The following is a 25,033-nucleotide window of genomic DNA, read 5'->3' as shown; positions in this document are numbered from 1 at the left end:
ATGACTGCTGTACAATGGCGAGGGTGATCAATGTCTGTCATCATTTATATGTTAAACACAGCGCTGATAGTAAATGATCCACTGTACTTCCAGGCTGACAGGCCAAGAGCGCTTGGAGTTTAATTTGTCACTGATGTACACTGCATCAATCTGACCAACTGTGAGCTAGGCTGAACCAGAAAGTCAGCTTTTGGTTAAAGTAGATAAGTTAATATCAATAAATGTACATATGTAACACAGATAAAGTAAATACTTATTATGTCTTGTATTAGCAAAAGTAACCCTCATATCTGTATATGAGTTTAGAAATAATCAAATGAAAACAGGAAATTGCAAGATAATAATATTGTAATTAAAAATCTGAATTAACTTCTGTTACTGTCCCTGCATCACAAGGCTCTGTGTCACTGAATAAGGAAAAACATCTTTTACCATTTTGAAGGACTACAGTGAAAAGACTTGTATTTTACTCAAAATGCTGAACAAGTAATGCATTGCCAAACTGCGCTAGATGCGAGATTTCCTTTTATATGGCTACGTTTAAAAACTTTAAAATTCTACAATATGCGTAATGCTCATGGTTTGCACTAAATTCAGTCTTAGTGCTGCAAACCTTCATGCTAAATGTAAAAAGATACCAGAGATCATGGAGCATGGCTGAATAACCCAGTCCAGTACTTCACAGTGGCTCTGTCAACCAGATGATGCTTTAAGACTGAAAGGTAAATGTTTGCAGGGAAAGACAGAATATTTCTTTATGACACACTATTAACATGACACTGCTGGTACTTGTTGCTCAGGGAGCAGGGCTCTCAGATCAGCTGCAAGCACTTAAGACAACAGTTCAAAGGCGGGCTTTGATTTTTCATTATCCTAGCTTGCTGGTTATCATTTAAATTTAGACAAGCCAATGAAATAAAGGCCCCAAAATAGATAACTTTGCAACTAAAATTACACACTACGCTGTATTTGCATGGGCTTTCATAAGTGCCCATTGTGTGTCCATGTGTGCATTCCTATGCGGACATATCATTTAAAGTCTGTCTCCGGCGAAGCAAACAGCCTAAGTGAAAATTATTCTGCCAACCCTGATGCAAAAGACACTCTTATACACTTTGTCTTTGGACCGTACAAATTTGTTTAGAAGTCATGGAGTTGAACAAAGACATTATAATTATTCTACCTATTCAATGCTTTTTGCTCAGGTTTCTAGTTTGATCACAATCCTTCACAGAAAAGTCCTAAAAAACAAATATTACGGTTAGGAATTACTCTTTTTCTGCCATAATGATTCCTGATCATAAATCATAATCAGAACCCTGCAATTAAAAACCATAAGCTTTATGATCGTTTTTCAAAACTCTGATATCAAGTCTAATTTTCTCCCACACTCACTGCATCAAAATGCAGGTCCAATAAAAGCTGACAATAAGAATAAAACATGTTTTTATAAACAAAATGCAGATAGACACCGTAGAGACAATAACATTTTTTTTTAACATGCAATGCCTACAATACTTCTACCCGTGTATGAGACGGGGTAAAACTCTGGGGTAAAAAGGGTAAAAAGGTAAAGACTTAAGAAAAACTGTATGGCAAGCAAAATTGTGAATTTGCAATAATATACAAAAATGGCAGACACTTTCCGTTTGTCATGCACTGCTCTGAGTTTAGCGAACAAGAAGGCTGCGAAAGAAAGGATAAATGAGAAAGGATGAACACGCTCAAGCTAAAACATACCAGCGAAAATTATAATTCAGTGATCAGAAAATACGATAGAATTAAAAATAACTTCACAATGGATATTACTTTACCGAATCCCTCAAGCCCCGACAGTCAATGGAAATAAAAATATCACACTGCCAATAAGCCTATTTAAGGATGTGCTGAACGGAGCCTAGTAAAAAAGCAGGATGCAATCAGGAAACGATTTTAAACAAATCCTTACACAGACGAACTGGGAATTTCACAGCCCTCTTAAAAAAAATCACCCTATGCCTTTTGACTTCTACATTCTGGTTCCAAGCAAAGAAAATCGAAAAAAAAAAAAACTTCTCTCATACTGTATGTAACACCATCAGATGGTGAATCAGTGAAATGGGCACTAACCTGAAAAATCAGCTTACCAAAGCTATCCATGATACTGGTTATTTTGCAGCAGAACAAATCCACCTGTTCTGCAAACGCAGCACAACTCAGCTTTATATGAGATTTGTACAGTATAAGAAATGTCACAGAACATTTATTAAGTGTTACTGTCTACACAGTTATGAAAACGACTGTATATTGTGTGAGATTCTCACAATTTAAAAGCTGTAAAGTGTGAGATAATGTGAAAACTAGGGTGAAAGGTCCTCTTGGAAATATTTTGTGTTTTGGGGTTGAATGACTGGATGAGAGTAGCAAGTGAGATTTAAGGACTTGAGCCGACATTCAAATAACGTCTCATGCCTGAAGTCTAAGGCAAACATGGTCCTATTACCACAAATGACTTTTCTTTGTTATGGAAAATTACCTGACTAGTGCAAATAAAGCTTAATTTCCTAAATCTTCTACAGAATAGAGTAAAACATTTTATTTAACATTAATTTTTTGTTACCCTTTTTACTAAATATTGTGATTAAAACAATACCATCTGTGCTCAAAGTAGAATTTTCAATGTTAAAAAGGTGTTTTCTAATATACATCTGTTAGGAAATAATTGTAAAAAATGTGTTGACAAGATAACTTGAAGACAAAGTGTGTTGTTCTTTCTTAAACCTCCATTTACAGTAAAGTTTAAGTTCAATTGCTTAAAACGAAATACTTTCAAACAATATTTAAAATATTTGGACACATTTCCTCTCGCTGAATTCCTTGAATGTATACCATTAAAAGCACTCCGATGGAAAGGAAGAAGGGAGTTCTTATCGACCGTGTCGCAGCTGGACGGTCTCTATTCTCAATGACTGTGGGCCCCCTGGCATATAACTGCTGTGCAGGTGCACCTAACGCTAGGGAAACCAGCTAGCATGAAAAAACTTAACACTTAGAAAAGTGAGCATTCATTTCTATTTTGTTATTGTCATCTGCAGAACTAACAAATAACAGAGGCTCTAATGTCAGTTCAAATCTGGGCGACTCATGTTCTGCCAAGCTGACAGCATTCAAAACCCACCCAGTACCTCCCCGCGTCTTCGGCAAACCTGCACAGCGAACGCTGCAGCCTGCAGAAAGGCCGCCGTGTCCCACAGCACACGGAGACACCGCCTTAAACGTACACATCTCCACCAGCTCCCTGTCCTGTCAGAAGACTGGAGCTTTCAATGACGTTCGTTTTCCAAACACGTCACTCCGAGAAACGAAGATGTCATGGAAAATAAAGCTAGGAGAAATGAACAACCACTTGCATGCATGTGGCTCCACGGTGACAAACCATGAAATAAAAGTGCACCTTACACACTCTCTCTTTAATACAGTATGACTGCTATAGATGTACAGTCATTTCCTGACCAAATCCTAATGTGGATATAAAACGCATGACTGGTTTTTCAAAATACCAGAACCTAGAATGCCTTAAAATATATTGGTTTCTTGGCTTCAGAAACAGCACAGAGCATCATAAAGATGGCAAGATGAAAACATACACAGGAAGGAATGTTAATAACAGAAGGGTAAATATGTTTCTGCTACCGCTTGAGTTAATCTATATGTGTATAGTAGGTGCCCAGGACTAGGCACTGAGGTCTACTTTGTGTGAAGAACAGTATCACTACATTTTTAGCCTACTTACTGTTGTTAATGAAGCCTCAAGCCTTGTTGGACGGACTCCCATGGAGACATGCCGATGGTGCTAACTAAAAGCAGAGAGCTTTCTCGGCCTCGGCTACTGTGGTGAAGTGACATTTACCTAATGCAGCTATAAATTTCCTGATAATTAGTGGGCGGCTGACAGTGATGCAATCTGATTAGCGCAACGGTGCCAGCGTCTAAACTAGTTCTCAAGCACCCACAAAATTAGACAGCTTTGGAATGATCAGGAGTGCCTCCTCGTGCTTCTCTCTGCATAGGCAGCGTAACAAGACCGCCTTGGCACTCTGCCCGGCTCACTGTCTGCAGGATGCACGCTGGAGTGCTTCAGTTCACTTTCGATGGTGCATGTGAACCCAACGTGGTTGCACCGATTAGAGATTCTCTCTTGCTAATGACTCTCTCATATTCTCCCTCTATTAATGACTTTCTCTTTCACTGTCGCTGTGAGCACGTTTCAGCATCCTAATGATGAGTTCTATTTTTAAAAGCAGTCCAGGCACTGGAGAGCCGATGGGTGCTCATCCTGGTGCTGGCACCAGAGCGGGGACAGCCTAAGATGTGGTCAGAGGGTGGAAGGCATCCATAAGAAGCTGCTTAATGAAAATTTAATGACTGCATCCCATTTCACCCACAGAGGAACAGGCGTTTTCAACAGAGGTTTACATTTTTAAAAACATCATTAAAAAGAAATATATTTGCATTGAATACACGGTGGCCCAGGAAAAAAAAAGAGCTGGAAAACTGGTTGACATGGTTACATTTGCCATTGAATAAACACTGATACAGCAGAACCAAATGTAACAACAGAAGCCCAGAGATGAAAGGACAGTGGGAATGCAGACTTTACCTCCAGATTACATGCACCACATGTCCACCGTTCCAGAGAATTCCTCCTTGTGTGAAACAATATTAGCCCATCTAAAACAACCGGGGTGCTGGGTAACAGCGTTTGCAATGGCTTCGATCTTTGCAAAACCAAAGCTCTTTCTTTAAGACAGCTAATACCACGTGTGGGCCTCATACATTTTCATTTATGTACAGAAATGCTTCTGCATCTACAGTACCTGGTTAAGATTTGTCTCTGTTAGAAGGCTGACAGTGCCAAGAAAGCTTTGAAATAAGTCTCTGTTCACTAACCTCAGAAAGAAAATATTAAACCGCCCAGAAGGGAGGCAGACACCCCTTAAGGGTTTGCAATAATAGCATAAATTATATTATTAATAGTAATAATTACACTTCAATGAAAGTGAATGTACATTCATATTAAAATGAAAGCACATGTGGGATCTCTGTTCCACATTTCTTCTCTCCTCTCCCTTCACTCAGCACTGCCAGCCCAGCAGCAGAGACACAAAGGAGCTGGTCTCAACTCCCACTGCAGGAACGTATTACTTAACCGAGCCAGCAATTATCCTACTGTACAATAAACCTGGCAAGTAACATCACCTCGCGTTAAACACCACCGCTTTCAGACTGCACGGCGAACATTAAACTGCATGTTTTTTTTTAAGTTTAATTGAGTCTGCACGGGGCAGGGAGGTTTCCAGTTGAAAACCTTAAGTGTAGTTATGAAAAACCGGTGTGTGTATGTAGGGGGGGGGGGGGCAGGACAGGAAAGCGCTAAGGGTTAATTGCGGCCCTGTGTGAAAGCTGTTAACAAGTGAGAGTTTAGAACACCCAGGAGGCACAGGAACATTCCAGCGGTGCCATGAGAAACAAACAAGTGGGGGAATATTTCCTTTGGCCACTGTTACCGCCTCTCGAGCGGAGGCAATGGGAACGCAAAGGGCTCGGCCCTCTTGTCCCGGTTCCCTCCCAGACATTTGTCTTCATTACCGATTTTTTTTGGAATCGCAGCTCCCACGTGAGTGTTCATACCCCGTCACCACACCACCACCACCACCACCACCGTGGATCGGCACCGGGGAGGGCAGGGGAGGCGGAGGGGCAGCTCTCCGCTGCGATAAATCAGACTCCACGCCCGCAAGTCTCTAATCAGCACAGCGAAGGCAGAGAGAGGGCGGCAGTGCGCAGGCCGCAGAAAGGCCTGCTTTTGCCACGGGGAGTGGGGGCTCTGGCTGGCCCTGGGCACGATTCACCAGAAAATCAAGTTAATCTTGTTAATAGGAGGTCCTCCGGTGTGTGCGCACAGTCCTGTATTCCAGCGTAGTGGATTATGGTTTCCACTGGAACTCCTGCAACAGAGACACTTACAGGCTCCTTGCAAACCAATTATTCCCAAGATGTAATTCATGTCAACTGACTTGCAAAATGGGGAAAAGGGCTCCTCCTGTTAGCAATGTTTGCTGTTCATTTGCTACACTTAAATCCAAAGTGAAAATCCTTTGCACTGAAAATAACAGGATTTTACTTGACCTCTGCCTTCTCTCTGTATCTTTTTTATAACTGGTATTACTCATTATCAGATGGAATCAAAACACTATGATAAACATTTTTGCACTATAAATATTTTTATTCTGCTTGGCAATTTATGTTGCTGATGTACCCGTTGCGGTGATGTTTGACAGCTCTCAAAGGCATCTGGTGCATCTTTGCAAAATACTGTGAGCATGTTTAAATGTTTTACCTTAAATCAAACGACAGCTTGTTCATCCCAATTATATCTTTTTTAGATCACGTGTCTCCATGAACGACTGCATGTCATATCTGTAGTGTTGCGTTCGCTAGATTTGAAATGAAGGTGTTTTTCAAAATGGCTTACAATACTAGATCTTAGATTATTCCAAATTACGTGGTTTGCAGTTAAAAAATAAATTAAATTGACAGTATCAGAGATGATTTAATTTAATTTATTAATTTCAGAATGCATCTGAAATGCAGTAATCTTTTTAACATTTCAAATACAATACAGTACGCAATCAAAACACTATATGTGATCATATCACACTATAATCCTGGCTTTCTACATGCAGATTTTATAAAAATGTGATTCAAACTATTTTTTTTAAAAGCATGTCATCACACCAATGCAGGATGAGAGATAATACTGACTTTATTTTAACCTTGTGCCTCAGAAAGCCATTCATTATATCATGCCAAAAAAAAAGGTGCAAAAACAGGCATGTGTCTAAAAGGTATTCAACCAGAAAGGCATGTGAAATTTCCCCCTTAGATATTACATGGTGAAGTGGCTCCGTAGTTTATAAACAATTCTAATTTGTTTAAATGGTGCATCAGGTGAAGCGCAGTAATAGCACACGTTTGCCTGCTCCCTTGTGATTCTCCAGCAGCTGTGGTCACCTACAGCTCACACTCAAAATGTGTCATATTACACTAAAGAAAGCTGGCACAGAGTGAGAAGGCCTGGGGTACATCCACCAATACTGAGGTGGATACTAAGCCAAACCTAGAAAAACTGAATTTTCGAGCTTGAAACGAATCAACCACAAGTAACTCAATAACACAATAATACACAATAACAATTGTTGGAGCCGTTAAGCTAAGATTTCTGGGTTTACAAAGAACCAAAATGACAGTGATATGAGAACAAAAAAATGCCTGATTGTCTTCAATAGGCGAATTCGGTATGGGACTGCTAGAGACATTCCCTGATTTTTAGTCTACAGCCAAACCATGAATCAAATACCTAAAACCTACTTAAGAGAGGCAACAGCACACACTGATATACCAGGATTGTTTTTTTCTTCGTACTGGCTGCAACACATTTCCAAAATCCTCTCTCTCTTCACTAATTTTCACCCTGGCACTCTGCATCTTTGTGTTTAATGACTATGCCCCGAAACCCCCCTCACCAAAAAAATAAAAGCATCCACGAGCACGCCTTTCAAACAGGCAGGCAGTGTGTGAGCTGCATGTGGAGTTGATAAGCGCTCCGAAGCCACTGGGCATGGGGGTACCGGGCACCCCTGCATTTCAATCCCCCAGATTAGCTCAGTCCCTTCCTGTCTATCCCAGGGCTAATGGTGTCTGCAGCACAGGAAGGATGGGCTCATCAGCTCGGGCTTCCCGCTGCAAAATGGTGTCTGTGTCTGTATCATAGTTGGAGACCCTGCATACATTAGTGCACAAACAACGCATTCTTCTCCTCCTAGCAAGCTCCCAGCCATTTCCAATAAGAGGCTGAGCGTCTCTAATTGGGGTCAACAGAACGCCGCAATGCTGACACGAATCCTGTTGATTGTCTAATTCCCGAGCTGACTCAGGATCTCAACTGAATTCAAGAAAATTTCAGTTGAGGTACCCCAAAACTGACCACTGCCAGCTCTTGATTCACGACACCCTGTAAGCTCAGAGGGTTTATCTACATCTTACACATGCATATGCATATTTGTACAGTTCACTTCTTTTGCTATTAAATCTTATGCTGAGTTTATTTTTCATATCCACGTCTGAATTTTATTTTAGGCAGCACATCTGAACACTGCAGAAGAGGACCCAGGTTCAAAGTCGGACATGTTATCGGCCCGCTTGCTGCTTCGGGTTTATGACCGCTTGGCTGGGATTGGAAATAGGACCAAGAACTCCATCCTGAGTGGAAATGCTGAGCAAAAGGTCTGTCTTCCAGACCCAGAAGAAAGCCACCTCTCAGCACCCTGTAAGAAGCTGTGTCATGAAGAGAAAAGAGTCCATCCGCAACCCCCACTTCGACCAGTCCACCGACTACGGCTCACACAAATCTACTGCACAGCACTTTGGAAGACCGTGCTGAGCCAGGTACTGAAACTAATCCGGGGCAGGAGACAAGGGGATGGAGTTGTGCAAGTTCCTTCATAGCCGGGACTCAAAACAAGCTGTGGTGTTTTGTGCTTTATTATTAAATGGTCTCCTTTTTTTTCGTCTGAAAGGCTGGAAACGGGAGTCTGTGTTGCACCCCTGCCACCGCCCCCCTCCCTCCTTTCTCGAAACTAAATGATCCTTTAATTTCCTTTCTGATTCCTCAGCCCTCAGGTGGCTCCAGCTCCCGGGCTCTGCGGCCTTCATCGCATGTAAAGTTCACAGCTCGTCCCCCCGATCCACTGATCCTCTATCATAACAAGACGCGCAGAGGCGCTTCCTGTCTGGGTCTGCCTTGCGTGAGCTGCTCCTTGGCTGAATCAGCCACTAGACTAAATTCCCCTTCGTGGAGGAAAGCAACAAGAAACTCAAGGCGAAATCCCATCACCCCCCCCCCCCTTCCCTGTCAACACACACTCCACTCCAACCCCTCCACCCCCACACCCCCCTCCTCTCTCCATCCCATCCACCGAGGCCTGACTCCGGAACTGACTTAGGAAGTACCTTAATGGTTACCAAACTTTTGGGAACTGCCTGAGCTTTGCAGGGCTAAACATGTGTTTAAAGCAGACAACATCAGCAATCACCACTTGACCTCTTGACAGACTGAGGGTCGCATACTTCTTCTATTTTTTTTTCTGCTGGAGAAAGAAAACTTTTACCAGATAATATAATCAAGTAAAAGCACAAGCCTGTCGTGGAGGGACTGCAAACATGCCTATTTCCAGATGTTTGACAAGATGCTACAGAAACACTGCAGAAAAGGGGTCAAGAGTTTCCACGGGGGATTTTTCAAGGTTCTGTGGCGGAGAGGGGGGGAAAGGGGGCAAAACACGCTTACAAACACACGCCGGCTCTCATAAGAAGGACTGTGATTCTATGCAGCTGTCAGACCTTTAAGAAAAAAAAGGAAAAGTAGGAGAAGAGGAAGAAATAAAAAGAAATGACTTCAGCCTGTCTTAAGGGCCCGATGTGTGAATGAGCAGTTCTAAAAAAAAAACAACAAAGTTTAACAAAGCAAGAGCTCTCTTTGAAATTCCCACGCCTTTCCCTCCTCCCCGTCTCCCCATGTTTTGCCGCAGTTACTGTAAGTGACCCCACGCCTCCGTTTCTCCCGGGACTATTTGTAACAAATGAATCAGAAATCTGAGAAAACTACACCCCTCCCCTGCATCCAACCCAACACCCCAAAACAGGGGGCTCCGCTTTATCTAAAGTCAGATCTTTCCACAGTAATGGCACGGCAACAATGAAACGCCCAGAGAGGAAGGGCTCTTTCACTGAGCCCCGGTGCACGTCATTATCCAGAATCAGCACCTTCTACAACGTTTGACAAAATACAACAGGGAAAAAAATACAAAAAATGTAACGGACATACACAGTATCGCCAAGATGAGTAAATGAAGTTTGTTAAGCATACTTCAGGCTCTCAGCAGATGTGTAAATGTTCCTGGAAGTTTGAAAACAAAGCTGGAAAGGATCATCAGAAGGTCCATCACGCAGTAATCATTCAAAGGAAAAGCATCACTCGGGATCTTCATTTCAATTCGTCCTACTAAACATTACTCAATTAGCCAAGGTCTTTTGCTCATTAAAATTATATTGCCATAAGAAACTTTAACAGGTTAAAAGTGAACAGAGTAGGCAACAAGTTACACGAGTGCTGAGCACTCGATTGGTTTCGGTTCAGAGCACACTGCCTGTCAGTGAAAATGGCCCTTTCAGGGGAGAGCAGCAGAACTGGTGCAGCTTTCACGAGCCCAGAGGGGCTGGACTTTACCACTCTTCTTGTTCGTACTAATTATTAAACTCCCTTCATTTAAAGTTTCGAACACAGTCTGCAAAGATCATATATAGGGGGCACGTCTTTAAACAAAGGGTTGTGGGAGTGTGGAACGAGCTACCCAGCCATGTTGCTGTATATCGATAATCGGGATTGTTTCAAGAAACAGCCGGATGGGAGCCGTGGATCAATTAAAAACTACTCACAACAAAACGGACTAGATGGGCCACATGACCGCCTCGTGTTTGTAACCTTTCTCACGTTCTGATACACTTTTCAAAATGTGCTCATTTTAAATCACATAAAGTTGGTAAAGTCAGAGATATTTTGTCATCATAGACTCTCTCTCTCACCTGCAGTTGAAGCAATATTTATCAGACCTGATATCGTTCAGCTTTATTTAAAGGGCATAACAACTGAGGGTTTCAGACCTTCAATCCCCCCCAGACAATAGCTCCTTCCCAAATTCTTCCTGCTTAGCAGTACTGTTTTGATGTTTTTAGTTAATTCACAACTTTAGAAATACTTACTGTAAATTGGAAAAAGACTTAAAGATGGGATTTTTTTCTTACCTTTAAAGGACCTTTGCAACTGTTCAGACATTTCTTTAAGAGAATCTTGATATCAAACTTGAAAATCTTTACCATTATTTTTAAATGCCTCACAAAAGAGAGAGAAGTAATTCCTTATATGAATGAGGCTCCTTGTAAAGGTTAATTTTTGTTTACAGCCAACTAAGTGCAACATATTAAGTTATAAACCAGAGCACTTTAACGTGCCAGGAGAATTAAAGTACAGTAAGTAAATCTTAGACACAAGCCAAAATAAAAGAATTAATTGTTAACATGTTTATGTCAAAGGCAAATTTACAATAAGAGTGTAATACTGAGGTCTAATGATTAAAACAATACTGAAATGCTGGTGTTTACAGTACAGACATCACTATGACTGTGTGTATTCTACAACTCAGACATTATGCAAAAAATATACAATGAGATAAAGTCATAAAAATGCCAACAGGATAAGAAAGAAAAGGGTTAATGAGAAAAAAAGAATTACATTCTGTGCGTGTTAAAGGTTAGAAGAATAATCATTCATTTGAAAAAACACTACATAAACATTTTTCCGGATGCAATTTTCAGTCCAAGGATACATTTCCCAGTAGAAATCAGCAGCTAAAAAGGAAATCATTTAGTCTCCATAAGTGCCAAATTGTATCCTGATTTTCCTGGTCTGGCTTCATTTTCAAAACTCGTGGTAAGAGTCCTGCAATCTTTCACCCAATGACTGTGTAAACACATCTCTCAAAGAAAGACATCATCCTTGTGTGGCCTTACTTACAGTGGATTATGAAAAATGTTTCAGCCTCTTCAGGCAGCTGAAACAGAAAACCTCTCCTGTGTAGGACCTTGTATTTTTAAAACAACAGGAGATGCACAAACTTATACTCCCATATGAACCTACCCCCAACTTTAATCTACAACTTTAATGTAAAGAAAAAATAACATGTGTTTCTAATTTATTAAAATTACTTGAAATACTTGCTGGTTCATTAAGATCTTTATGTTTATTAGAATTTACAACAAAGTTCCTTTTGAAATATTTCCTGGGGTCAGTTAAAGATACCTTCTCAAGCCAACAAGTTCTCAATCATATTCCAAATAAAAAAAGACTGAGCTTTAAAGATCAACACGTGCACAAACAAGCTAAAAGCAACATTCACTGTGCCATTTCTGACAGGGTAACATAACTTACATGAAACGAACCTTCAAGATTTGAACTTGGTGATCTAATGCCTGTCCAATACAATACATAATTTGCTGTTCAATCTATAGTACAAGTAACTTGCTGGAAATCTGAGAAAATGTAGCTGAACACAGCAATGATAGGAGTGCTACCATCTTTGAAACCTAAAACTATTAAATAGTCCTCTGACCACAATATCACAAGTATTTTTTTAATGTATTGATACATAAACTGGGGTTCAGTGAAATTCAATATGTTCTGAAAGCAGATCAGACCAGCAAACTACTGCAGGGGTGTCCGGTGAATCAGGCCAGTGAAGATTGGACAAGGTGTCCCAGCAATGCTCTTTTTAACAGATCAGAGATTCACATAGTGTATAACAATAACAGCTATGATATTTTAAATAATTGGTCAATAATCTTAGAAAACATCCATACTTGCAGAGTAATGAGTGTTGCTTAATCTGCCAATTAGGGAAGACACAATGACTGCTATATGCACTTCAAAGGGAGGGTTTTCATTGTAAAATAAATGCCACAAAGGCAAAATGCCACAGATAAATAGTATGTAATATGTGTTTCATACATTATTCATGTATGATATGTATGGCCTGATTGAAATACATTTAAATCAAATCTGGTCTGCCATAGCAAATGATGTTTTTCACTTGCATCTATACCTCACCTCTTACAATTACAGCTTGATTTATATGGACTCCCACTGTCAGTACATTGGGCTGTTGAGACACACGCAGAACAACCAGTCACTCTGAAGAGAGCTGGACACCTTGTCGAAGCCTAAAATAAAGAAGGAGCACCCATCCAAAATGGTCCTTTATCAAAGAAATAGGAAGAATAATCCAAACCTGAGATAAAAAAATCAAACTGCAGAGAGCCCAGGCCTGGGGTAATCCCTGTTCCCCTAAGTGGACCAAGGCACACAGTTAAACGTTCGCCAATTAGTCTGAGCTGAGCAGACCTCATCAAGGATAGCCTTGAAGAACATGGCAGACAATTAGCTGTGGCTAGTCAAAACATGAAGTCATTTATAACATTTCTCCTGTTGTTTTTTTCTTTCCTTTTTGCCCCGTTCTGTGCGTTTACCACTAATGTAGTGAGTTACGTCCGGCTGACCAGTGAGCCTCAGGTCCAGCGCTCACTGGTTCGGGGCGACGGAGGCGTACAGTCGCTCCCGCCCAGCGTGGCCCTGGGGGGGCTCAGTGCTTGTTATCTCTGCAGCCCCACAGCCGAGGTGCTGCACTCCACTCCTGTCTCCCTCACAGCACGCTGTCCCTCATTATGGTGTGCCCAATTAAGGGGCAAGACGCACTGGAAGGCCATGGGAGTACAATGTGTGGAAATGCCAGGCTTAGCTGCCAGTGAAACATGCACTACCACAGCACCTTCCTTAATCAATAAAAGACTTTTTTTTAATTGCACAGCCCAAATCAGCTGGAATTGCTGCTGCTGGGAAATTCTATTAACTCTATTTGTGTACCCCACAGGGGTGTATTAATTCATACACGCTTTTGTAAGCAGTGAAATTGCCCAGGACCTGTCATATGACTGTGGGCTCGAGTTCACTTCTCCTCCGCAAGTCATCATTTAAGAGTGTCTGCGCAGAACAGACTAAGTGTTGACTGCTAACCTGTTTTACTTAACGGCACTCAGGCTGAATGAAATAAACCACACTTTACTTTTTGATGGTTTCCAAAAATAACTATTTCTGCCCCCCTGCTGGATAGAGTCTCCTGGATTTAAGGCCCTCTCTTTCTTTATCACTCCATGCACATACAGTACTGAATAATGGAACAAAACCAGATGAAACACTGTACCTCTGGACTCCACAGATACAATACACTCATTTTCCAATGCACAATGTTTTGATACATAAAAAACAATTTCAAACTGTTGCATTTTAGAAGAAAAATACTTTCCTCTTTATATCAGTATGTTTAGAGATTTTCTGGCCTTTCATTAAATTCAGCACAAAAGTGGTTAAACATAATTTAACATGGGCAAGCAAGTAATCACACCAGAAGTGTAGTTTGAGATTATAAACATAAGAATGTGTTAGGATCTAAGCCTTCATCAGCAACACATCAGTCTTTCAGCATTCCAGTTGAGGATGTACATATGTGCATCCTGTCTGTTTATTATAAACACATTTCCCTGCTGTGCTTATTTTGGGTAATATATACAACAATTTTGGAGTCCTAAATATACTTGGCTATCAGCCCCTTTGCCTAAGGAAAATTAAATGTTTGAATTTAATAGCAGATTGCATAGCAGAAAGGGGAATCCAAACACAGTCCCACTTAATGTCTCCAAAAAAGCTTTTGAATACTAATGAGTCCGTTTGTCTTTTTTTCGCACAAAATATCCCTAAAAAAAAAATCCATTAGCATAGCCTTGAAATGATGTCTTCCAGCTCTCTTCAGAGAATAAGGTATAAATTATCATGATAAGATCTGGGAAAGTTCTATTCAGAGTAATTTTCACATATGGCCCCATGCCGTCAAATTAATGGATCTTACTTAACTTGTGAGCACAAAGAATGTGAAAACCTCTGCATCCTGTACTACTGATAACATTACAGCATAGCGGGGTTCAGCTGTTTAAAATTTCATGCTCACCTCACTGTTCCAGACAGATAGCAAAATACTGCAGGTAAACACAAACAATTCCATGTCTTACACTTAACTACTTATATAAAAAATGACGCTAATTCAAACATCATTCACTCCCATGGATTATTCAGAACTATTTTATGTGACAATGAAATTGGTAGATTTCAATTACAATTCAAACCTACCAGTATCAGAAAACAGAACTCACCAAAATGAGCAAATACCAGATAAAACATCATTTACAGTAAGAGGCCCGCCTGTATTCTTTGCTGACTTAAACAAGTAACATTCTTTAACAGATCTAAAAGTGAGTACTTTATCATTTAAATAAGTAACATATCAATACAATATTTTTCTAGGAAGAAATATAAAAAGTGTGTAAGCAAATATGACTTTCACACATTTTTTTTTCATTTGAATCCAAATCACCTAATTATCGAAGTCGCTGGTGGCCAGGTGACTCAGATTCCAGATGTAGCAGAATGGAACTGGGGTCAGTGCTTTGAGCACTGGAGCAGGTACTCGGGGTTTCAAACATAAGCCAGGGTATTGCTTTTGTAGGCCTGATCAAGGTACATCACTCGAAATACCTTGAGGGCCTTCACTCTGGCTTTGGTAAATGCCTTGCTGTACAAATGGGTAGCAAGAGTTTGTTCTCCATTGATATATCTGATTAAATATATATATAAATATATTTAATTAAGGTTAAAAATGTAAAATAGAATGCAATCTAGAAGGGGCCTGTCAGTCAGGAGAGAGTCTGTTCAAAGCCAGACTGTTCCACAGTGTAATATAGAAAGGAAAGCTGATATCAAACTGGATAAACTGCGAGCTGTGACTGTGAAATCCTTTGCTTGAATGAGTTCCTCGATTGGAAATGACAAAATGAAGTGCAAACGATAACTGCAGACTTTTTATTTTCTGCGTTTTTTTTTAAAGAATACTACTAGCACTTCTGGGAGAACTCCAGAGCAATATGTAATGGTTTATTATCAGCATTTTATTATCACAGCTGAGGAAAAGAAATCATGGCATCTTCAGCTAGTAAGGATGATCTTGGCTTGTGTTGCAGAGATTTATGGCACCAGAGGATTAGAAACAACACAGGGAGCACGGACCACTGTGGTGCTCTCGAAGACTGGAGAGGAAGCTGAATGGAATTTCTGGCTGACATTTTTTGCGTTCCTCCAGTGATTTGAAACACACTTCTGTAAATGCAGCCATTATTTCCAAGTGAAGAAAGAGACTTAGCCCTGTTTCGCCCCACTCCTCACCTCGCTATTGTCACCTGGATCTGTTACCAGGAAGGCACATTCATTAGGGTTAATCTGCCTGATAAATGAATAAACAAAGGATTTCTCTGTCGCAAAGGCAGCCAGGTGAGCAGATATCATCTTCCAACACAGAAATTCATCTGCACAAATACGCCACAGGAAATTACCTGCTGCCACTGCACACCTGGGAAAATTTAGGATGGGAAGAGGCTTTTTGTGGTTGAGCCCTGCCTTACAAAATAATTCTGCAGTGACGTTCTCCAGGAAAGAAAAAAGTCTGAGGAGCCACAACTTTTCAATCACTTTCTATTGGTGCTTTTGCTTCTCATTGGAGAAATCCTGAAGAGAAAGCAAGGCCTAATTAAAAGACAAACTGAATTTTTCCCAAAACTATGAACAAAAACATCTTACTGTTATGTAAGAATTCATCTTCTCACTCCACAGTGAAAAAACACTTTAAAAAATAATTTGAAAGACTAAGATATGAAGTTGCACGAACTGATCAGCCATTTCCTTTTTTTTGTAAATGGAAAGATATCATTAATTAATTGAAGTCACTTAACTTGGGTCAGCAGAACACAGGGAAAAGAAATGATGTTTTTTTTATTTGTGTTGGAATGTAGCAGACAATGGGAAACTGTGGACTTTGTAGGAATGGGGAGATAATCTACATGTTTCTGTGAGACACATGCTACTCAAATAATTACAATTCTGCAGCCACTGCCCTTTCTTTCATTCACTGCAGTAAAGCATCCATATAGGGATGTATTTCTTGCACATTTGCTAAATGTTTTGCAGATCTCTTAAGCACAAAGAATGTAAGTCCCCAAGCATGTGAAAAAATTCATTTAACTGAAAAGAACAGCACCGGCCTCAATAGCTTTCCCCACTGTTGGCAGCTTCAGTGATGTGCTCCTGCTGTCCCATCCCAAAGCAGCTGTGAACCCCTGTCCACCCACTCTCCCATGCCCCCCTGCTCCGGTGCCCTCACCTGGGCGTCAGGGGCCACTGCCCCTCATCTCCAGCTCTCAAGATAATTGCTCACAGGGTGACAACACTGACACATAGCGCAAGACAAAGGGCAGCAACATCAAACACAGCCCATAACCCCTGAAACAGGATTCAGCTCACTGCTCTGTAGTGATCATCACTTAATTAACCCTGTGAAACCTGGAAACCCCTTTCGGAGAAATCCTTGGCGCTGCAGACATCTTGTACAGTATCTCTTACTGGGTAACTAAAAACCTGAATATCCTAAAACTTGCAATATATTGATTTTTCACCTTATCTCAGGACCCATAAACATTTATTAGGGTGGACTTACTTATCTCTTTAACGACCCCTTCAGTTTAATGTTGCTCTGTGCATGCTACTGTATGAGGAAGGCATAAGGATTTCTGGCGGGGGTTAATGTTGATGAATATGCTATTCAGGGGTCGGAGGGCTCAATAAGGACACTTGGAAGAGTATATTCTCATCAAAGACATAGAGGTGTGACTGATACTCACATACACCATCTTAATCGTATTTCTGCTGAAACAGGCCAGGTTGACCAAAGCCAAGACCTCACAGATGCTCTGATAGCTCTGCAGAGGTAGTCCATTTTAAGGGAACATGTTGCAGCTGCCAAACACATCAGTGTCCATTCAATCGCTTTAAACAGCAGCTGCTCTGCATACCATGCCCCTGGCAGTAAAAGCCACTATCACAGAACGAGGATGTTTACAGAGACTGTAAATAAGGACTCGGTAAATTATCTGCATTTCTATTTTAAATAAAGCAAATTTCAGTGGGTGACAATGATATGGACTACTCTTCATTCGGCCATATGAAGTCTTTCATCTCCATCAGCTGCTTCCTTACAAAAATTTTTTTTTTTAAAACAGCAAAATAAATTTACAAATTGAACTTCAAATGACCAACAGTTATTTTTTTCTATTTCTTACATGCAACACTCTTCGTAAATTGGTGCTTTTCTTTGGACGTGTGCTGAAGCAATTTGATTTAAATTTTTCCAAAAAGGCCTTTGAAAGAAACCAAACTAATAAGTCTATCTAAGCAGGGGCCAGAAAGTGGATTTCTTCATTCGGAGCAAGAAAACATCAGAGTAAAAAGGCATGGCTGCCTACATGAAAATGAATGAAGATGAGAAACACTGAACAGGCATGGGTTCAATTTAGCACATCTTGCCTGTACAGTTACTGGTAGCTACTCAAAGAACCCCTTCCTGAATGCTTCCACAGCACTTTCCACAGACCTGTAATTCTTATTTTAAAATAAAAAAAGAAATACAGAGGTCATTGGAAAAGCCAGTAAATGCTTGACAGGTTCAAAATACAACCTCCAAGTGCTCAGCAAACAAAGCAATTCCAGATTTTAGTTTAGTTCAAAGGGAATTCTATATTATGTCAATGCACTACATTGAGAAGATATGAAAGCAAAATCAGTAATGGTGCTTTCTAGGTCTAAATTATAGCATTTCACCTTTTCTCTTCTATTAAATACATTACACGCTTTGTCAGTCATGCTTAAAACACAGCTCTCCCCCTTAAAACCAGAATTTCAAAAACGAATGCTAAGTAACCAGTGTATGCACAACAGTAATTTCACTGATCGGGATTTAGTTAGGAGACACCCCAGATAAAGATGCCTGCTAAGACCATAAATAATAATAATTAATACTTCCATATCAAACTTTTAGACAGCCACTGTTAGCTAAGCCAGGGAAGATTGTGGTGGAGTGCTGGATGCAGGGTAAAGGTTCAGGCTCTGCCACAAGTCAGCTGTGGTCATGGGTACACTGGAGGCAAGGTGATTTACAGCTGGCAGAGTTTGGCAGCTGGGCTTTCTGTCCTCTGATTGACACCAGTTCAGTTCAGTTTGGGCTCCCAATGCGAAAAGAAGCGAACAGCTAGGAGACACCTGGCTCGGAAGGCGTGGGCTGTGCTCAGATCTCCTGGGCTGGAACAAGATCACGCTGAACAATTATTTGACAAAGGTGAAAAAGAGAAAAATAAATTCTAAAAAATAGGGCATAATAAGATTTGACCAGTACCCTTTATTAAAGGTACCCCACAGTCCCACGAATTTGAAGACCGAAAATAAGAAGTCTACACAGCAGCAGGTTAATCGCACCTTTCTCATTCTACTGAAGGCCTTTAGGTCACTGGGAGAAAAAGGAGTCGGTTGTGGAGGAAGAGGGCGGGTGAAAACTTTCTTTCTTTTGGAACAGGTGGCGGTGTCCCGCCAAGGGGACAGAGCTGAGCGAAGGGGTCACAAGAATGGCCCCATATTGCTTTTATAAAATCCTCTCAGGTACCGTGAATGGGAATCTTGTGAGACGCCCCGCACCCTGCCTCTCCAGACCCTCTGGGCCTGAATGTGACCACTATCTCCAACAACAAACTGCCTTTATCCTCTGCAGGTAATTACAGGCCCCGGGTCAGCGTCCCCAGGCCGTATCCATTACCGCCGCGCTAGCGAGGGCCCGGCTGCCCAGGCCAGCTCCACTCAGCCACACAGGGCTTTCAAGTCTGGGAGACGCCAGGTTTCTCGCGGCCTCTGCAGTGCTGGTAACAGGAAACCAGTGACCAGTCAGCCCTGTCAGCACTGGCCTGAGGCAGAGCTACCTGTGTTTCAGTCTGCCCTGGCCGGGCATGGTCACACACCCCGATACCTTCAAACACAGAGTCGGATTTGTTTCACCTCTGTCGCTTACCGACGACCAGCCAAAAGAATCATTGTTCTTGTATCTCAGCGTATCTTATATACCACATTAGGTATATAAAACTTTCAAAAAGCACAGTTTATAAGGACAAATTATTTTACCTTGGGTGTAAAAAAACATGTTTTTAAATGTTTTTTGGAGAGATTTAAAAGGGGTCCTTTTCACTAAAAAATGTAATGCTTGAGACAGAGGCACAATGACTATATCAGCCCTTGAGGAAAGAGCTTTTGGTTCAGTGTTCAAAAACATTCCTAAGTGACTCAGCATACAACATTCAGCTCTGCTCACAGCGTTTATTTTCTGTGACTACTGAAGGACGTACTGTTGAATGTATTAAGTGACAGATGATTTACTGTGACCTTCTTTTCTACTTCTTACGTTTTTCCTTTTGCAGACAGATTCCTTGCCCTTCAAAGCATTTAAATTTAAGGAAACAGATAATCCATCACATCTTTCAATGAAATCCACAGACAAATCCTGAGATTCTAGGACAGTTTACGTCACAACAATGCCATCTTAATATCACCTCATGTTAAAGCACCTGGGACTCGCGTTCTTGCTGCAGCATTAACAGAAAAACAGCCTGGACTCACAAACAGGATGGAGTTATGTCACACTTTCAGATATCACAAGCTCTTTATCCAAACTCCTAACAAGCCAGCATCTTCCATGCGTTTATGCACTGAGATCCCCAGCCTTTGATAATCCCGGTGAATAACAAACGTCCTGAACGGAAAGTGTTTCCAAAGAACAAATGACAGGGTGTTTTTACTGAGTCATAACAAAACAAAATCAAAGGAATTCTACTCTTCTCTCTTGTTTATCAGACCCGGAGAGATTAAGCATTTCTTACTCAACACAAAAGGCCTGTGTAGTCTACACACTTCAGAGGGATGATCGGACCCCGATAGGAATATTGATAATGTGCGTTACATGCTGAATCGGACTGATTTTTACCTGCCCCCACCCACCACTATAACATGGAGTACACAGCAAGTACAGTGTTTTGGGGCAGTAAAGAATACTAAAAAAAATTAAGGAATATTGCATTTTAAAAAATTATTCCTCCTGAATGCAAAAAAAATAGCAACACGTAATTTCTAAATATTATCAGCATCCTGCAGTATTCATAAACAGAAAATGTATTTCTGTCATGATAACACTTCGGTCAAGTTAAAATGTTGTCTGTGATGTCTGTGAGAAAGCCTCTGTGCCAACTTGGCAAGAGCATACATATTTTTATAACATTCAAAACACACTTAAGTGAATCAGAGGCGCCAATGGTTTCATAAAAGCAGTGTATATCAATGATTATGGACATCTCATTTGTATGTTCTTAACGCAGTACCTCCTTTTACAGCTGTTGCTAATAGGAAACAAGCCGTAAAACATATTGCAAGATCAACTGTTATAATCCTCAGGACAAACAGGCACATGCACCCTTTTGAAGGTAAGACAAAGCGATATATTGTGATAAGACAAGGCGCCACTGCGGTTATAACCCTGAGCAGCAAGCAATCACACAGACTGATAAGCATCGCCCCATAAAAGCCAGCAAAGTCTCCTCCAGTACTGGGGCTGCTCCAGACCCTCTATGGAGGAATCGCTTCCTGGTTCAAATCAGGTAATAAAAATTTATGGTCTGATTTCAAAAAAGGCAAACAGAACAGAGCCTTCCTAATGAGACTGCTTTCACAAAGCAGACACTGGCTACTTCAGACCTGCCTCAGTAACATCCTCAAGGTACAGCTTGGACAGCACCCATTTGCCACTGTTAGTGTAAATGCAATTAAGCACTTAAAGGACGCTCAGATGCACTTTACACGAAAGACAGACAAGAGTCTTTCTGGATGACAATAAGAATAAAACAGGGGTTAACCACAAGGTAACTGTATAGATGGCTTACTCCAATTTTACCCAGAATTACAGCAGTGTAAAAGTAACCTAAAAATACTCTATTGTATTGCAAGTCAATTATATTCACTTTAAATGCCTTAAAAATAATCCATTAATCTTTATATTGTCCTGGCCTCGGAGTTCATAATCCATCTACTGCAAGTTTATATGTTCAGGGAGGAATAAAGCAAAATCGAGCAGAATGGGCAAAAAAACAATCGTAAACTATCATTTTAATTTCAAGTGAATACACACAAAAAAAGCAGCAGCATGCATAACCTGACAGCAGTTAACGTTTTACAGAGTGGAATTCAACATCATACGAAAAATGGCTCAGAAGCCAAGGTGAACAAGGGAAGAGATTTTTTTTTTGCTTCATCACACTGAACGTTTATAATAACCTCAGAGTGTTTCTAATTTTTTTAAATAAAAAATGTATCTACCGTGCTGCAAACAATGTGGTGGCAACAGAGCAGACTTTGAGAGAAACAAAAGGCACATCAGGAGAAATCATAGCTGATTGGATTATTCTCAATATTATGATGGAGAAACAAGATAAAAGGTAGGTTAACAAAATCTCTTTAAAACAAGATCAATTTAATCTGAGACAGAGATCAGGAAAAAGGAGTCTATGCATCCATTTATAATAGGTTTAAAACCATAATTCTTCATTTCTGCTGAATGAAAGCCAGTTTTTTTGAGTAACCATCGGCTTCCTATACTGAATGTACAACTCAACATGGAAACTACAGTTGATCAATTAGGAAACTGTTGATTAACATTTTGGAAATAATAAACAAAAAAGATACTGTATTGCCATGCAGGTATTTTCCCCTAAAACGAGCAGACATATCCAGTAATAAGGAACAGAGCTGCCATTCATCCTTACCTGATCCTGCATCGATTACCGTAGACTGTCCCCGGCGATCTGTTATGAGTCTTGAGGACCCTGGCATGCTTACCGGCTCTGAGCGCACAGGCTGGATCCTTCAACACAAGCAGGGAACCCCATCAGTCATTTTTTTCATATGATAAACGCAGGGCTCAGGCTACCTTGCCATGATTACGTTTCTTATATTTCAGAAAAAATACCATCTCACTTAACTGGGACTATAACTGACAATTGAACCAATTATTATTATTATTATTATTATTATTATTAATAATAATAATAATAATAATAATAATAATAATAATAATAATAATAATAATTGCTTACACTTATATAGCACTTTTCTGGACACTCCACTCAAAGCGCTTTACAGGTAATGGGGATCCCCTCCACCACCACCAGTGTGCAGCCCCACCTGGATGATGCACCAGTACTCTCCCCACACACCAGCTCTCAGTGGGGAGGAGAGCAGAGTGATGAAGCCAGTTCAGAGAGGGGGATTATTAGGAGGCCATGATTGGTAAAGGCCAGGGGGAAATTTAGGCAGGGCACTGGGGTAACACCCCTACACTTTTCAAGAAACACCCTGGGATTTTTAATGACCACAGAGAGTCAGGACCTCGGTTTTACGTCTCATCCGAAGGACGGTGCCTGTTTACAGTACAATGTCCCCTTCACTATACTGGGGCATTAGGACCTACATGGACCCCCTGCTGGCCCCACTAACACCTCTTCCAGCAGCAACCTTAGTTTTTCCCAGGAGGTCTCCCATCCAGGTACTGACCAGGCTCACACCTGCTGAGCTTCAGTGCTGAGGTTGCCAGTTGTGAGTTGCAGAGTGATATGGCTGCTGGTGTAAGTGCTAAAGCAGTGTGACACAGTCTGTACAGAGATTGTTTTTATTTGCCAAGCGACACAAAGTGCCAAGGGGATGATGCTGAACTATACAGATAAATATTAAACATTGCACAGACATATTGGTGTAAATAAAGCAATACTTGTGTCAAGGGTGGGAGCTGCAGGAAGGAGCTGCCCTGTCACCGCAAGCAGTTTAAAGAGACAGTATGTACTTGTCACTGAGAAATGTGGAAGATATACTTACCAGTTATACAGCAACAGACCTTATTATACAGTCAGCCAGTAGGTACAGGGTCAGTGTGAGAAAGAGCAAAGAGGTTACAGCAATGTCAGTGTGTGTGTTGAATGGTGGGGCTGCAGTCGCTGCAGTGGTGTTACGGCAGAGTGAAGCTCCCGGGGCTACAGCACTGTCACTGCAGGGGTACGGCAGCGCGTCAGTGAAGGGGTACAGTACCCCCAGTGTCACTGTGCGAAGGACACCATATGGCCGCAGATACCTGAGGCTGTGCAGGTCCAGATCGTCAGTGTCGAAATCGAGGAGGGGCTGTTGCGTGTCACTTGGCCCCTGAGACTGCAGCACAGAGGAGCTCGAGGATATGACTGTAGTCTGGCCCGACGGATGGATGGTCTTGAACTGGAACTGGGGACCCATCCACAGTCGTCTGTGCGGCCCAGTGTGAGTCACAATCTCCACCTGCAGTGGCAATCAGAGACATGCTCGGTGGTTTTATCAGGGCATTGCCTTTTGTTTCACTGTGGGCCGTTTTCAAATGCAGGAGGGTAAGAGAAAGGCATACGAAAGCTGCTATATTTTTTATATTGCAAAATACTGCAATAATTCACAGAGAGATGGGAAGGAAGCACCTGCAGAATGACTGTGCTTCCATCTAGTTCGGTAAGATGGAAAAAGGACAGATGTGTGGTTTTGTTATCCACACCACAGAGCTGTACTGTGCTAATGTGAGTCCCTGCAGGCGCAGTGCAGTATGGATACCACTACAGGATCGTGTTATTCACAGGTCTGCTTCCATCAGGTCTGGGGGCTGAAGCACTCGGAGGAATTCCTGACTGAGCAATGCCACTACACATCTACACAACACTGACTTAATACCTTTGAACTTCAGAGTGGAAATTATCCTGCTGTGCAAAGATCATATCATCTTTGCTGAATACAGTGATTCAGAAAACATGCTGATTGCCACAATGCTTCTAAATGCTTGGTTTGTGGGACTATGGAATAAGCTACCTAGCCATGTTGTTGAAGCTGATGCTGGGAAAGATGCTCATATGAATTAACCATTAGAAACAATTAACTACCATACAGAGTAAATGGGCTGAATGGCCTTCACTCGTACACCTTTCTTATGTTCTTAGGTAAAATTAATGCAGGTTCTGCTGCTGCACTCAAGAGCACCAGTCGCCATGTTCTAACGTATTTCTTAACTGCTTGCATTTTCAAGAAAGATTTTTTGTTAAAAGATTCAACAACAAAGAAAAGAAGAAAAACTGCATTTGAAATTATTTCAGACCTTTAAAAAAAAGAGCTGGACAGCAGCAAAGGGAAACGTTTTGCAAAAAGAAAAATCATGTGAAAAAATCTCGGTGAATTGTTTCACTGACACAATGTTGTAGTTTTTATCTCTTACGTAAGGTGTTAAACCGTTTTGCGCCTGTGCCCCAG

At 41.1% G+C, this 25,033-nt stretch overlaps 1 protein-coding gene across 7 annotated transcripts in view; it reads right to left on the bottom strand.

The window, feature by feature from the left end:
- bcas3 (BCAS3 microtubule associated cell migration factor) overlaps positions 1–25,033 on the bottom strand; it is a 235,246-nt gene that overhangs the window by 111,946 nt on the left and 98,267 nt on the right. For all 7 annotated transcript variants that reach the window (XM_088616288.1, XM_088616291.1, XM_088616292.1 and 4 more), the window contains 2 exons: positions 23,850–24,046; positions 22,492–22,589 (listed from right to left, as the gene is read on the bottom strand). In XM_088616288.1, coding sequence (XP_088472414.1) covers positions 22,492–22,589; positions 23,850–24,046 — 295 coding nt within the window. The remainder of the gene's footprint in view (positions 1–22,491; positions 22,590–23,849; positions 24,047–25,033) is intronic.

Source organism: Lepisosteus platostomus, chromosome 22 (assembly GCF_059453375.1).
Source record: "Lepisosteus platostomus isolate fLepPlt1 chromosome 22, fLepPlt1.hap1, whole genome shotgun sequence".
Classification (NCBI taxonomy): domain Eukaryota; kingdom Metazoa; phylum Chordata; class Actinopteri; order Semionotiformes; family Lepisosteidae; genus Lepisosteus; species Lepisosteus platostomus.
The sequence above is the reverse complement of the archived record's forward strand: the minus strand, read 5'-3'. Positions and strand labels throughout refer to the sequence as shown.